General features: G+C 44.1%; 1 protein-coding gene across 2 annotated transcripts in view; it reads left to right on the forward strand.

Annotated features, from left to right (window-relative positions):
- Nucleotides 1-16,927, forward strand: part of AHCTF1 (AT-hook containing transcription factor 1) — a 176,272-nt gene that overhangs the window by 58,448 nt on the left and 100,897 nt on the right. For both annotated transcript variants that reach the window (XM_056567149.1, XM_056567150.1), the window contains exons 15-17: nucleotides 11,832-11,972; nucleotides 12,136-12,240; nucleotides 12,382-12,475. In XM_056567149.1, coding sequence (XP_056423124.1) covers nucleotides 11,832-11,972; nucleotides 12,136-12,240; nucleotides 12,382-12,475 — 340 coding nt within the window. The remainder of the gene's footprint in view (nucleotides 1-11,831; nucleotides 11,973-12,135; nucleotides 12,241-12,381; nucleotides 12,476-16,927) is intronic.

Genomic DNA, 16,927 nt, shown 5'->3' on the forward strand with positions numbered 1-16,927 from the left:
TAAAGGTGCCTTTATCCCATCCCTGTTGGTCCAGTGGGGTGGAGCGATCCACTGTGGAGGTAGCCTGAGGGCTTACCTTTCCTCCTGCTCCGCCGCTCAGAATGATAAAGCCTGGCAGGACCAAGCTTTATCAATCGAGCGCAGAGTACACATATCAATGTGGTTCTATGGAACCACATTGATCTGTATGAGAAATCAAATGATTCCTCCTAAAAGTCCCCTAAGGGGACTAAAAGTGTAAAAAATAAATAAATAAAAAAAAACACATACATTAATTTTGGAAACTACACCCTTCAAGGAATGTAGTAAGGGGTTCAGGGAGCATTGGCGCCTCACAGGTGTCTGACCGATCTTTGGCACAGTGGGCTGTGCAAATGAAAAATTAAATTTTTCATTTCCACGGACCGCTGTTCCAAAAAATCTGTTAGACACCTGTGAGGTGCAAATGCTCACTGTACCCCTTATTACATTACGTGAGGGGTGTAGTTTCCAAAATGGGGTCACATTGTTCTGGCGCTATGGGGGCTTTGTAAACACACGTGGCCGTCAATTCCGTACAAACTTTCTCTCCAAAAGCCCAATGGCGTTCCTTCTCTTCTGAACATTGTAGTTCACCCGCAGAGCAGTTTACATCCACATATGGGGTATTTATATACTCAGAAGAAATGGTGTTACAAATAACGGTGTTATAAATTACCTCTTGTGAAAATAAAAAGTATGGTGCAACACCAGCATGTTAGTGTAAAAAAAAACAAAAAAATTTTTTTACACTAACAGGCTGGTGTAGACCCTTTTTCCTTTTCATAAGGGGCAAAAGGAGAAAAAAACTAAACAAAATTTGTGACGCAATTGCTCCAGAATAAGGAAATACCTCATATGTGTCCTTAAAGGGGTTATCCACGAAAAAACTTTATATAATATATAAATATATATATATATATATATATATATTATATTATATATTATATTATATATTATATTATATATTATATATTATATTATATTATATATTATATTATATATTATATTATATATTATATATTATATTATATATTATATATATATATTATATATATTTATATTTATTAATTAACTGGCTCCGGAAAGTTAAACAGATTTGTAAATTACTTCTATTAAAAATCTTCATCCTTTCAGTACTTATGAGCTTCTGAAATTGAGTTGTTCTTTTCTAAGTTTTCTCTGATGACAAGTGTCTCGGGAACCGCCCAGTTTAGAAGCAAATCCCCATAGTAAAGCACTGTTGCCAGACAGAAAACAACTCAACTTCAGCAGCTGATAATTATTGAAAGGATTAAGATTTTTTAATAGAAGTAATTTACATCAACTGGCTCCAGAAAGTTAAACAAATTTGTAAAGAAAAAGTTTTCCCCTGGAATACCCCTTTAAACTGTTTCCTTGAAATTAGACAGGGCTCCGAAGTGAGTGAGCGCCATGCACATTTTAGGACTAAATTAGGGATTGCATAGGAGTGGGCATAGGGGTATTCTATGCCAGTGATTCCCAAACTGGGTGCCTTCAGCCGTTGCTAAACTGTTTTGCAACAGCTGGAGGCTAAGTTTTGCAAACACTGCCGTATGATACGTTTTTCGTTGGGTGGGGGGACAGTGTAAGGGGTGTGTATATGTAGTGTTTTACCCTTTATTATGTGTCAGTGTAGTGTTTTTAGGGTACATTCACATGGGCGGGGGTTTATGGAGAGTTTCCCGCTAGCAGTTTGCGCTGCGGCGGAATATTTGCCACAGCTCAAACTTGAAGCTGGAAACGCGATGAAAACTTGCCTGTGTGAATGTACCATGTACATTGGGACTTCTTTTCTGAGCATTGGGACTTCTTTTTCCCTCTTTGGGGGACCTTATGTGACCCACCGTGGCAGGTCATTGCCAAGGATGCATGTTCCCATGGGACATACTGGGGATACATTCTATGACCATGCCATGTCCGCTGAACCTGTGGCCAATTTCCAGTCCCTCCATACGAGGCAGACCACCAATAAGGTGCCCCAACCAGTGCCAATACATTTCTTGCAGAGGGACCCTTCCGAACTGTTCACTGAGCCGCCTTCGTCACCCCTGTGCCTTATGTTCAATCACCAGCAGATTCCGCCATCTGGCGTCTCATTCCTGGGAGGGTATTTGAATCCATTCAGTTGGGTTTCTGCCACCACCGGTCAGAAATTACATGTATGCTGCACCTGCTGCTAGAGTTCCAGTATCCCATGTTTGGGTGAGGTTTGTGAGTGCCAGGACCCCTATACCAATAGGCCGGACCATGTTCTGCATGGTTCCCCCCACCACCAATCACATTCACATGTCTCATCTGTGGCTGGATTCCGGTACCCCACTACTTGTGCGCGTTTTCTGAAGGAGTGACCCTGCTTGTGCATGGCCTCTATTTCAATTGGCCAACCAGTGGGCTGTGTGGCCCTATACCAGTAAGCCAGACGGTGAAGTGTGTGGTCTCCAGCATATACTATGGACTCTATGCCAGTAAGCCAGTCAGTGCTCTGTGTGGTTTTTAGCTTATCCAATACTAGTAAGCCAGACAGTGTTCTGCATGGTTCTTCAGCTGCTGTTCTCCCATCACGAGGCGGCTGCATACAGGGCTGGAGTTTCTGTACCTCACTTTTCATGCTAACCATTGGTCTGCATGGTTTCATACACCGATACGCCATCCATCGTTTATCTGCCGCGGCCGCAGTCCAATGCACCACCTTCAATGTGAGGTATCCGCAGATGTGGACTTTCACAGGACCCTATACCAGATGTTGGTTTCATGAGACCCTATACCAGTCAGCCAGACCGTGGTCTGCATGGTTTCTCACTCCACCGGGTCACCTACCACATTCAGTTCACCCACTTCATACCTGCCATACCACAGCTGAGGTTCTTGTATGCCACTGTCAATGTGAGGTGTCTGGATGAGTCATCTTATGTGTTCCAGGAATTCCTATACCAGTAAGCCAGACGGTCACCTGCCCCTTACCTGCTGCTCCCGTGGCTGAAGTCCGGTAACCTGCCTTCAGTTTGCGGTTCCAAAAAGGGACTCTGTTTTCATTGTCCTTTTCCAAGTAATCCAGACTGCATATGCATGTTTTCCTGCACCACCTGCATCATACATCAGTCATCTGTGTCTGCAGCTCTTGTGCCTTCTACGGCATGCCGTCTGTAGTGCCGTTATGGGGTAGGATGTAGGCGTTTTCTGCGGGTTCGTTGGCCTTCGCAGAAACAGGGGCTAGCACTGTTCCCCTTTCACAGAGGGCTAGCCATTGGTCTGCTACCAGCATCATTCTGGCACACACGTAGGTGCTCTGTTTCACTACGTCCGGCCACCTGTTGTACGTCTGCTGTTTTGTGTAGCTGCTTCCTGGTTCCCCACTGCCATGGTGAGGTACCAGTCTCTGGTTCCCTACATGCTTTGGACACTCTGCTCATATGGCACCCACCTTCCCCTTTTTCAGGGGATGTATATGGGGCCTTCATGGGATCGCATTTCCGCACTTCTGCTGCAGCTGGCTGCCTCTATTTTGGAAAGGGGCATGATACGGCGACACGGTGTGTTCAACAGCTCCCTAATGCCTTCAGTCAGGAGTCAGGATTGCTCAGGGGGTTTGGTATCTGGCTTCTGTCCTAAGGTTTCATCCCATTGGGGACATACCTCTTGCAGCTTTATGCTGATACATATGCACCTTTATTGCATTCATAGTAATGTTTTTTCCCGTCAAGTGTCCCGGGTTCAGGTCCCTCCAGGACACAAATGACTTCTCCATTCCTCAGTATGTTTTCACAGAGTTCCTGGGTTTTATGTTGTCACCCAGTATGTTACCATGGGGAGGTGTTTAGTGTGCTCATACAGTACCTGGCGTACCATCACTAATCCCCCTTACAAGGGGGGGGGGGGGGTGTAGCGATCAGGGGACTCTGTATGGAGCCCCCCCCCTTCATGGGTGGGGTATTTGCCTGGGTCCCTGCTCAGCTAAGAGCAATTAGGGGGATTTGGCTGTCTATGTTTCTGTGCTCAATGCTTACTATTGCAGCCCAGCACCTTGCCGATTTTCTGGTTACCAGCCAGGGCGCTCTCCCCTGCTGGAGGAGTTTATAAGTCTTGTGTGATTCGGCCATAGCCGGTCTGGTCACACTCTGTTGTATGGTTCCTGCCTTTGGTCTCCTCTGTCCTGGTGGGGACTCCCTGGATGGGTATCTCCATCCTTCCATTTAACTGTCAGTTGCGTGGCACTGAAGCACCAGTCTTCTGGGTTGACCTTCATGTGCCCCTGGGAGTCTCAGTGTGGCCCCCTCTGTCTCACAACTCGTCGTGCTTTTTACTGCTGTTCTGGCTCTTTGTCATACTCTGGGTCCGCTCTTCCTCCCCAATTCACGCGGTAACCCTGAGACAGTGATCTGTAACCTGAAGCTTGTCAGTCCGGGTCATCGGTCAGATGCATCATGTCATTTTGGAATGTTTCACTTCTCTTCCTTTTTCTTTTCCAGAGGTTTCTGGTCTCCATTTTCCGTGCTCCCCTTCTTCCTGGCGTATGTTGATCTCCTTGGCGTTTTCTTGCCATATTCTCTTCAATCTGCTGCATGGTTTTCTCTTGTTGCCCCCCTTTTTCTCAGTGTTTACCAGTCGGGCTAGTCCTCTCTGTCCTGGTTCCGTAGTTTCCTTGGAACTTGTTTCCTCTATGCTTCCTGGATGGTTACGGCCCACCGGGCCTCAAAGACTCAGAGAGATCTCATGTCTCTTCCATTTTCCTTCCTGGCTCTTCTGCATGGGTGGTGGAGCTTCCAGATGCTCCGTTTCCGGGCCCCGGTTATCTCTCGGCTGAGGGTCTCACTAGCAAGCCTTGCAGGTGGATGGGGTTCAGTCTCTGGACTGTGTCCCTTTCTCTGGCGGTTATTTCCCACCCCAGGGACTGCTTTTGTACGTCCCATCAGTGTCTGTGTCCCCCAATAAAGAGCGACCTAGAAAAGGAGATTTTTTTTTTGTACTCACCGTAAATTCTTTCTCGTAGCTTTCATTGGGGGACACAGCACCCACCCATTTCTGGTCCGGATAATCTCTTCCTGTTCTTGGGTTTCTATCCGGGATTCCTTTCTAGGGTGTTGGCTTCTCCTCCTGCTTTGTGACAAAACTGATTACCTCACTTTCAGTGGGCGGGTATATCCTGCCAGGGAGGAGACTATATATATATATATATATATATATATATATATATATATATATATATATATATATATATATATATATATATATATATATATATATATATATATATATATAATATGCCCGTCTGTGTCCCCCAATGAAAGCTACGAGAGAGATTTTTTGGTGAGTACAAAAAAAAAATCTCCTTTTTTCACAAAGGGTAATAGGAGAAAATAGACCCCAAAATGTAAAGCCCAATTTCTCCCGAATAAGAAAACTCCCCATATGTGGATATTAAATGCTCTGCTGGCGCACTACAGGTCTAAGAACAGAAGGAGTGCCATTGGGCTTTTGGAGAGAGAGTTTTGCTGAAATTGAAGTTGGTGCCATGTGCATTTACAAACCTCCCATGGTGCCAGAACAGCAGAAACCCCCCACATGTGACACCATTTTGAAAACTACACCCCTCCAGGAATGTAACTAGGGTTACAGTGAGTACACATCAGTTTTTTTGAACAGTGGGGCCGTATAAGTGACACATGTGATTTTTTTGCACTATGTTGATATTTTTCACATGGGGGTAATAGGGCAAAAGGCCCACAAAATTTGTAGTGCAATTTCACCTGAGAAAGAAAATACCCCATATGTGGATGTAATTGCTCTGCAGGAGCACTGCAATGATAAGAATAGAAGGTGCGCCATTGGGCTTTTGGAGTGAAAAGTTTGTTGGAATTGAAGTAAGAGGCTGTGTGCACTTACAAAGCCCCCGCTGTGCAAGAACAGCAGAAACCATGTGACACCATTTTAAAAACTATACCCCTCAAGGAACATAAGGGTTATAGTGAGTATTTACACCTCACATGTTTTTTTTGAACAATGGGCCGTAAAAGTTAAATGGGCACTGTCGGATACAAAAACTTTTGATATGTTGTAAAGCATGTAAAACCAATAGGTTTTGCAATTGCTTTTTAGAACATATTCAGTATTTCATACTGAAAAAGCTAGTCAAACAACGGCCCCCCCTGCCTTCTTGGACACATACTAGTCCTGCTGTGTCCATGCATCATCACCTACATAATGGACACACTTCCTTGATTGACAGCTGTGAGCGCAGGGCTCACAGCTGGAGGAAAAATCCTCCCACTGTCAGCTTGTGTCCCTATACTGTCAGTGAGGACAAGCTGGGAGTTGTAGTTTTGCTAATGCTAGGGGAGATGTGAGCAGACAGCATACTGGGGGAGGGGGCAGAGACCTGCTTAGTGAGACCACGCCCCCTCCCTTTGAGAGGAATTCATACTAGCTACAATTACTGAGCTAAATTAAGTGTAATAAAAAAAATAAAGATGCTAGACACATAAAAGCCTACAATGTCAGGATTAGATACTGAGTTATATATAAAAAAAAATTTTTTTTGTTTGACGGATACGCTTTAAAGAATTGATTTGTAACACTGAATTTCTGGTATTAACCAAACTTTTTTTTAGTAGTAAGTTTTTCATTAATTAGAGAAAAAAAGCTCCACAAAATTTGTAGACCAATTTCTCCAGAATAATTAAATACCCTATATATGGCGGTAAAGCACTATGCAGGTTCAAAACAGGGCTTAGGAGGGAGACGGCACCAATGAGATCTGAGTCCTAAAGTGGTGCTTCGCACTGCAATGGTTGAGGTTCTGACATAAACAGTGGGCTGTAAATTGAAAAATTAGATTTCTCTATCGGCTCCATTGGGGGACACAGACCGTGGGTGTATGCTGCTGTCTCTAGGAGGTATGACACAATGGCAACAAAGAAGTCGGCTCCCCCCAGCAGGATATACCCGCCTCCAGGCTCTGAGGTAATCAGTTTAAGCTTAGTGTCTGAAGGAGGTGGACATGGTCTGGATTTCTCCAGACCAATGTCTTATATTTTATTATTTTCCTAGTTGGGGAATGTTAGTTTTTTATTCCATTTTCTTTCATGTTTTCAGGTGGGGACTCAGGAACTGCGGCTCACTGTTTCCCCATTGCGAGTAAGGGGGCACAGACATTGTGTATATGCGCTGTTAACCCTCTCTCGCCAACGGTCAGCGCCTACCTCATGGGTCCGGGTCACCCTATCTCGTTGCTCGCTTTGCTCGCACATGGTAGCCCGGCATGATGCAGGAGACCCTCAGTTTTTGGCCCGCTTTTCTCATGGGTCCAATGGGGCTAGCCTGGACAGGGGGTCCTTTATTACTGGGGGGAGCAGTGGCAGTTTGGATGGGGCACAACTCTCTACACTTTATTCATATATATCTGTGTATATCTGGCTTAAAAGTTCAGAAGCAATTTTCCAATTTGTCACAAAATTTTCAAAATCGGAATTTTTTAGGGGCCTGTTCAGTTTTGAAGTGGATTTGAAGGGTCTTCATATTAGAAATACCCCATAAATGACCCCATTATAAAAACTGCACCCCTCAAAGTATTCAAAATGACATTCAGTAAGTTTGTTAACCCTTAAGGTGTTTCACAGGAATAGCAACAAAGTGAAGGAGAAAATTCAAAATCTTAATTTTTTACACTCGCATGTTCTTGTAGACCCAGTTTTTGAAATTTTACAAGGGGTAAAAGGAGAAAAAGCCCCCCAAAATTTGTAATCCAATTTCTCTCGAGTATGGAAGTACCTCATATGTGTATGTCAAGTGTTCCGCGGGCGCAGTAGGGGGCTCAGAAGGGAAGGAGCGACAATGGGATTTTGGAGTGAGTTTTGCTAAAATGGTTTTTGGGGGCATGTCGCATTTAGGAAGCCCCTGTGGTGCCAGAACAGCAAAAAAAAAAACACATGGCATACTATTTTGGAAACTACACCCCTCAAGGCACGTAACAAGGGGTCCGGTGAGCCTTAACACCCCACAGGTGTTTGACAACTTTTCGTTAAATTTGGATGTGTAAATGAAGAAAAAAATATTTTTTCACTAAAGTGCAGGTTTTTTCCCCCAAATTTACCATTTCTACAAAGGGTAATGGGAGAAAAATCCCCCCAAAATTTGTAACGCAATTTCTCCCGAGTACGGAGATACCCAATATGTGGAACTAAACTGTTGCGTTGAAATACGACAGGGCTCTGAAGTGAGAGAGCCCTGAGGCCTAAATTAGGAATTTGCAGTAGGGGTCGACCCGGTTACAAGGATGGGGCTTGTCTCCACCAAAACCCTACAACAGAGTCTCCCACAGGGTGCCTCCAGCTGTTGCAAGACTCCCAGCCTGCCAGGACAGTCTATGGCTGTCCGGCAACACTGGGAGTTGTGGTTCTGCCACAGCTGGAGGCGCCGTTTAGGAAACACTGCCGTATGAGACATTTTTCATTTTTATTGGGGGGAGGTTGGCGACGTGTAAGGGGGTGTATGTGTAGTGTTTTACTTTTTATTATTTGTTAGTGTAGTGTTTTTAGGGTACATTCACACAGGCAGGGGTTCACAGTAAGTTTTCTTGAAGGAAACCCACTGTAAACCCGCCCGTGTGAATGTACCCTGTACATTCACATGGGGGGGGGGGGGGGGGGGGGGGGGCGCGCCCCGGGGGGGGCGCCCCAAACCTTCAGCTGTGGCAGAATGACAACTCCCAGAATGCACTGACACACCGTACATGCTGGGAGTTGTAGTCTTGCAACAGCTGTAGGCACATTGGTGGGGAACCACTAAGTTAGAAAACAGACTCTAGCTCAGTGATTCCAACCCATGTGCCTCCAGCTGTTGCAAGACTACAACTCCCAGCATGTACGGTCTGTCAGTGCACTCTGGGAGTTGTAGTTTTGCAACAGCTGGAGGCACACGGGTTGGAATCACTGAGTTAGGAAACAGGCTCAGTGTTTCCCAACCAGTGTGCCTACAGCTGTTGCAAAACTACAATTCCCAGCATGCCCGTACAGTCAGGGATGCTGGGCGTGTAGTTCTGCAATATCTGGCCCTTCAGATGTTGCAGAACTACAACTCCCAGCATGCCTGGACAGTCTGGGCATGTAAGGAGTTATAGTTATGCAACAACTGGGGAAGAACAGTGGCCTCCAAACTGTAGCCCTCCAGATGTTGCAAAACTACAACTCCAAGCATGTCCAGGCACGCTGGGAGTTGTAGTTCTGCAACATCTGAAGGGCCAGATATTGCACAACTACACGCCCAGCATCCCTGACTGTCTGGGCATGCTGGGAGTTGTAGTTTTGCAACATCTGGAGGGCTACAGTTTAGAGACCACTACATAGTGGTCTCCAAACTGTGCCACTTCAGATGTTGCAAAACTACAACTCCCAGCATGCCCAGACTGTCAGTGCATGCTGGGAGTTGTAGTTTTGCAACATCTGGAGGACCACAGTTTAGAGACCACTACACAGTGGTCTCCAAACTGTTACCCTCCAAATGTTGCAAAACTACAACTCCCAGCATGCCCAGACAGCCTTTGGCCCCCTCCTGCCATTGGTGGTCAAGCCTGACCGACCAATGGCAGGAATTAGGAGGGGGTGGCAACATTGCCACCTCGCTCCTATGCTTTAGGCTGGTTGGAGCTGTCTCTGACACCTCCGATCAGTCTTATTTTCCGGGAGATCGGGTCACCAGTGACCCGATTTGCCCGGATCGCGGCAAATCGCAGGTTTGAATTGATCTGCGATTTGCTGGGTTGGCCGATATGGGGGGGGGGGGGGGGGGGGGGGGGTTTCAGGACCCCCCTAGGCATTGCCACGGGATGCCTGCTGATAGATATCAGCAGGCATCCCAGTCCGATCACCGCCCGGCGAGCGGCAGTGATCGGAAATGCAGAGGGCGTATGGATACGCACTCCGTCCTTATGTGACGGGACGCGAGGGCGTATGCATACGCCCTTCGTCCCCAAGGAGTTAATTGTATTGACCCACAGAATAAAGAACACATCATTTCTACCGTAAAGTGTACAGTGTGAAAACGAAACCCTCCAAAATGTGCAAAATTGTGTTTTCATTTAAATGTCCTCCCTAAAAAAAAAAAAAAATTTTTTGGGTTCATCATACATTTTATGGTAAAATGAGAGGTTTCATTACAAAGTACAATTGATCATGCAAAAAACAAGCCCTTATATGGGTCTGTAGATGGGAATATAAATGTTATGGATTTAAGAAGGCGAGGAGGAAAAAATGAAAACTCAAAAATTAAATGGGCTTGGTCCTTAAGGGGTTAAAGATTGCTAGGAACAGATTGGCATAAGTGTAGGAGACCGCCATGCCCAGGTCCTTGCCGGTTATCTGCCTATACTAACTGTCCTAGGAGTCCATTTATTTGTGCTATGAGCTTGTTACACTGTTTTAATATATGTTCACATTTGTGGTGTTTGTTTCTATGGTAACTTCCATTGAGATTGCTACAATAGCCGGCAAGTTACATATGCTGGAGGAAGTGCGTAAGCACAAAACTGCCCTGTCCCATGTAACGCCCCTGCACCTGTGGTCTGTTCCCTGCCTCCTGTGAATGTAGCAATATGCCAGTTATTTGTGGCGGCCACCAGCTACTGAAATCAGCTAGGAGTAGCCTGGTATGGAGCCGGCACCATGACCGACTAAATTAGTCATATGTCCCAAGGGGTTAATGATTGATTAGGAAAGGTATTAAAGTTTGTTGATTAATTCCTTGCCGTTTATAACCTGGTAAGGACGCAGGTCTGTATGCCCTACTCCCGCTGACCCCGCGTCATATCTGGTTAGTCCCGGCAACTAGCAACAGCTTGTACCCGTGGCTAATACCGTACATAACCGATCACGATGTCTGGTATTAACCCCTTAGACGCAGCAATGAAAGTTGATTGCAGCATCTAAAAAGGGAAAAAAAAAGACACACGAGGAGGGTCTCTACCTTCCTCCTCAGCGTCCGATCAGCGATTGATTGCTCCATGCCGGAGATCCAGGCTGGAGCAATGGAGCACCTAGAACACTAGGCATAGCATTGATCAGTGTATGCAATCAATGTATTGCATGTTATAATCCCCTACGGGTGCTATAAAAATTGTACCGATAAAAACTTCACATCATGGCGCAAAAAAATTAACCTTCTTACATCCCCGTATGTGGAAAAATAAAAAAGTTATGGGGGAAGATAGATGGACCTACAGAATAAAATGTGTCATTTTTAACAACAAAAATTTACTTTGTAGAAAAGGACTCCACCCCCCCCCCCCCCTCCCCCCCCCCCCCCCCCCAACTTAAAAAATTGTGGTGTTGTTGTTGTTGTTTTTTTATTTTTTTTCTTCTCAATCTTGTCCCACAAATATTTATAATTTATTAACTTTTTAGCTGTAGATTTTTTGGTAAAATGACTGTCATTACAAAGTACAATTGGTGGCGCAAAAAACAAGCCATTGTATGGGTCTGTAGGTACAAAATTGAAAGGGTTATGATTTTTAAAAGGTAAGGAGGAAAAAACAAAAGTGGAAAAAACTCTCAGTCCTTAAGGGGTAAAAATTTCTACTTGTAGTTAGTCAATTAAATGCCTTTGTTTATATCCAGAGTTGTTTACTATTCTGGTCATGTAAAGATCAGAGGGAATTTATTATAGCTAGACAACGAGACTTGGCTTAGATAACTGTCTTGTAACAAGCTGTGCACCTAGAATATCTAGGTGCACAGCTTCTTACACATAAATATATAAATGGTAAACCAGTACAGCAACTTAACATGTTGTCTATTCTGCAGGTGCACCACTATTTGATGGGTCATGCAACTTTGTTGATTCTCAAACACTGCAGTCTCTACAGCACTGTCACTTACGCCTTGGTAACCTTACATCTGTTTTGAACTGCTTTAGAAAAGAGGCCAAAGAGCTCACAAAACAAGGTACACAACATGCTTCTCTGTTGTAGAAAAAAAATATTTTTTGTATAGGTTTTTAAAAGACTATTGTGTTACAACTCCTGACTGACCCAATAAAGACCAAAAGGGCATTTATGGAGGATATTCTAACTCTTGCTTCTGTGATTCCTTTTCTCCTCTTCATTAGGACTGATTGATTTAACCAACAAACTTTCTGTAACTACGCTCTTAACTCAGTATGCCTCTGTAGTCCTTTGGTTTTGTCGTTGTGGTCTTCTTCCAGATAACCCAGGTAAGCTGTTAGACTCTAATTTTTTTGTATGTTTTGGAAGACGTATTATCCAGCTGCATGTTATTTAACAATAAGTCCAATTGTTTAGTTTTTATGACCAAAAACTAAATTGTATAATTTTACTGTGTTTTATTCTGTCAGATGAAGCCATGCAGTTGACCAGGCCATACTACAATTACCAACTAATGCAGCACTACTATGCAGAGCGTCGGAAAAAGTTGGAACATTTGTCCAGGTAGTAAAACTGTTACTCTACAAATTTTGTAATACCTTGGTCCATTTCCCACCAGTCTCCATAGTCACATTTTAACCCCTTCAGGACCAAGCCCATTTTGGCCTTAAGGACCAGAGCGTTTTTTGCACATCTGACCACTGTCACTTTAAACATTAATAACTCTGGAATGCTTTTAGTTATCATTCTGATTCCGAGATTTTTTTTTCGGGACATATTCTACTTTAACATGGTGGTAAATTTTTGTGGTAACTTGCATCCTTTCCTTGTGAAAAATCCTAAAATTTGATGAAAAATTTGAAAATTTTGCATTTTTCTAACTTTGAAGCTCTCTGCTTGTAAGGAAAATGTATATTACAAATAAAAAAATTTTTTATTCACATATACAATATGTCTACTTTATGTTTGCATCATAAAAGTGACGAGTTTTTACTTTTGGAAGACACCAGAGGGCTTCAAAGTTCAGCAGCAATTTTCCAATTTTTCACAAAATTTTCAAACTCACTATTTTTCAGGGACCAGTTCAGGTTTGAAGTGGATTTGAAGGGTCTTCATATTAGAAATACCCCACAAAAGACCCCATTATAAAAACTGCACCCCCCAAAGTATTCAAAATGACATTCAGTCATCATTTTAACCCTTTAGGTGTTTCACAGGAATAGAAGCAAAGTGAAGGAGAAAATTCACAATCTTCATTTTTTACACTCGCATGTTCTTGTAGACCCAATTTTTGAATTTTTACAAGGGGTAAAAGGAGAAAATGTATACTTATATTTGTAGCCCAATTTCTCTCGAGTAAGCACATACCTCATATGTCTATGTAAATTGTTCGGCGGGCGCAGTAGAGGGCTCAGAAGGGAATGAGCGACAAGGGGATTTTGGAGAGTACGTTTTTCTGAAATGGTTTTTGGGGGGGCATGTTGCATTTAGGAAGCCCCTATGGTGCCAGAACAGCAAAAACCCCTCACATGGCATACCATTTTGGAAACTAGACCCCTTGAGGAACATAACAAGGAATAAAGTGAGCCTTAATACCTCACAGGTGTTTCACGACTTTGGCATATGTAAAAAAAAAATTATTTTTTTTCACTAAAATGTGTGTTTCCCCCCAAATTTCACATTTTTCCAAGGGTTAATAGCAGGAAATACCCCCCAATATTTGTAACCCCTTCTCTTCTGAGTATGGAGGTACCCCATAAGTTGACCTGAAGTGCACTATGGGCGAACTACAATGCTCAGAATAGAAGGAGTCATATTTGGCTTTTTGAGAGCAAATTTTGCTTGGGGGGCATGTCGCATTTAGGAAGCCCCTATAGTGCCAGAACAGCAAAAAAAACCACATGGCATACCATTTTGGAAACTAGACCCCTTGAGGAATGTAACAAGGAATAAAGTGAGCCTTATTACCCCACAGGTGTTTCACGACTTTTGCATATGTAAAAAAAAAAAAAAAATTTCCACTAAAATGTGTTTCCCCCCAAATTTCACATTTTTGCAAGGGTTAATAGCAGGAAATACTCCCCAATATTTGTAACCCCTTCTCTTCTGAGTATGAAGGTACCCCATAAGTGGACCTGAAGTGCACTATGGGCGAACTATAATGCTCAGAAGAGAAGGAGTCATATTTGGCTTTTTGAGAGCAAATTTAGGAAGCCCCTATGGTGCCAGAACAGCAAAAAAAAACCCACATGGCATACCATTTTGGAAACTAGACCCCTTGAGGAACGTAACAAGGGATACAGTGAGCATTTGCCCCCCACTGGTGTCTGACAGATCTTTGGAACAGTGGGCTGTACAAGTTTTCATTTTCACGGACCACTGTTCCAAAGATCCGTCAGACACCTGTGGGGGGTAAATTCTCACTGCACCCCTCATTACATTCCGTGAGGGGTGTCGTTTCCGAAATGGGGTCACATGTGGGGTTTTGTTTTTTTGCGTTTGTCAAAACCGCTGTAACAATCAGCCACCCCTGTGCAAATCACCTCAAATGTACATGATGCGCTCTCCCTTCTGGGCCTTGTTGTGCGCCCCCAGAGCACTTTGCGCTCACATATGGGGTATCTCTGTAGTCGGGAGAAATTGCGTTACAAATTTTGGGGGGCTTTTTTCCCTTTTACCTCTTGTGAAAATGTAAAGTATAGGGCAACATCAGCATGTTAGTGTAAAAAATTTAATTTTTTTACACTAACATTCTGGTGTAGACCCCAACATTTCCTTTTCATGAAGGGTTAAAGAAGAAAAAGCCCCCCAAACCTTGTAACGCAATTTCTCCCGAGTACGGCGATACCCCATATGTCGCCCTAAACTGTTGCCTTGAAATACGACAGGGCTCCAAAGTGAGAGCGCCGTGCGCATTTGAGGCCTAAATTAGGGATTTGCATAGGGGTGGACATAGGGGTATTCTACGTCAGTGATTCCCAAACAGGGTGCCTCCAGCTGTTGCAAAACTCCCAGCATGCGTGGACAGTCAACGGCTGTCCGGCAATACTGGGAGTTGTTGTTTTTCAACAGCTGGAGGCTCTGGTTTGGAAACAGTGGCGTACCGGACCTTCTTATTGGGGGAGGGGGGCTGTGTAGGGGTATGTGTGTATATATAGTGTTTTTAACTTTTTATTTTATTTTGTGTTAGTGTTGTGTAGTGTAGTGTTTTTAGGGTACAGTCACATGGGCGGGGGATTACAGCGAGTTTCCCAGCGCAAAATTTGCTGCATCTCAAGATGCGAGAAACCCACTGTAAAAGCCTCGCCCATGTGAATGTACCCTGTACATTCACAGGGGGGGGGTGCACCAGCTGTTGCAAAACTACAATTCCCAGCATGCATGGTCTGTTAGTGCATGCTGGGAGTTATAGTTTTGCAACAGCTGGAGGCACACAGGTTAGGAAACACTGAGTTAGAAACAATGTTACCCAACCAGTGTGTCTCCAGTTGTTGCAAAACTACAACTCCCAGCATGCCCAGACAGCTGAAGGGCATGCTGGGAGTTGTAGTTCGGCAACATCTGAAGGGCCAGATGTTGCTGAACTAAAACTCCCAGCATGCCTGGACAGTCAGTGCATGCTGGGAGTTGTAGTTTTGCAACAGCTGGAAGAGCACAGATTGGAGACCATTATACAATGGTCTCCAAACTAGGGCCCTCCAGATGTTGCAAAACTACAACTCCCAGCATGCCCAGACAGCCAAAGGCTGTCTAGGCATGCTGGGAGTTGTAGTTTTCAGACTGCTAGAAGCAGCAGTGAAGATCTTCACTGCTGCCTCTGAGGACCACATACTTACCCGTCGCTGCTCGTCCACGTGGCCGGTCCCGCGCTGCTCCTCTGTCCCGCCGCTGGATCAGGTAAGTCCGCCGGTCCCCACGTGTTCCCCCACCTATGCCGCAGGTCCCCGCGACCCCCCGCAGCCATCGTCCCCCGTTCTGCCCGACTTCCAGGGGCGGGCAGTGCGGGGGATCTGAACTTTCACCCCAGATCACTGTGATTGGTCCACAGGGACCAATCACAGTGATCGCTGACCAGGACCATCAATGGATGGTCCTGGGGGTGAAGCAGAAGTTGTCCCCTGCTGGAAACAGCGGGACTTCTGCCAGTTAACCCGTGCGATGCTGCGCATCGCCGGGTTAACTGAATGTCATTTATAAACGCCGGGATGCGCGAACGCACTGCACAACCCGTCGTTTATATATGACATTCTGCGGGAAGGGGTTAAGATTTAGCCAATTAGGTATTAGGCTTTGTATGCCGGTATTTTTTAAATTTTTTTTATGAGAAATGGATATACATGCATGCAATTCCCTTTTTTATGAGCACTGTTTGTTTGTTTGTTTGTTTTTTTCGTTCTAGGGAAAATGTTATGCTCTTTTTTTTTTAATGAAATTCCAGTGATGGCTCAGACAGTGCTGCTGCTAAAAATATAAGTAAATATCCTGCCACCTGAGCCATCACTGGAGTTGCACTTTAAGAAAACCACTATCCAGGAACCAGAAATCTGATTTGTTCATGTGGGGCATCACAGTTCATTTGTTTTATTAAACCAATAAGTTAAAACTGCCACATCTGTAAAGCAGAGAGCACAAAGTGACAAAATACCTTCCAAGGGTGAGGTTGCAGAAATCAAGGCAAATGAGCAAACATTTGAAAACATGTTATTTTGTTTTGAATACACATTGGTAATATGAACAGTATTATACAACAATAAATACAAAAGTCCCACAAGACAGGAAATAAGTATCCTATTAGCTACATGTGTATACATCTCAAGGTATCACTGTCAATAATGGTCATATTTCATATCAGGGGAACTCTTTTATAACAGATTTTACACAAATTGGTAATGAGTTCAAACGCCTTTCTCTCATTATAAAAAGTTATAGTTTATTATACAGATTTATAAAAATATTCGTTAAACTTATATTAGACGCTGTGATTACAGTCAAAATGAAGGCTAGTGCAAATACATA

The sequence above is a fragment of the Hyla sarda genome, chromosome 3 (genome assembly GCF_029499605.1).
Source record: "Hyla sarda isolate aHylSar1 chromosome 3, aHylSar1.hap1, whole genome shotgun sequence".
Lineage (NCBI taxonomy): Eukaryota > Metazoa > Chordata > Amphibia > Anura > Hylidae > Hyla > Hyla sarda.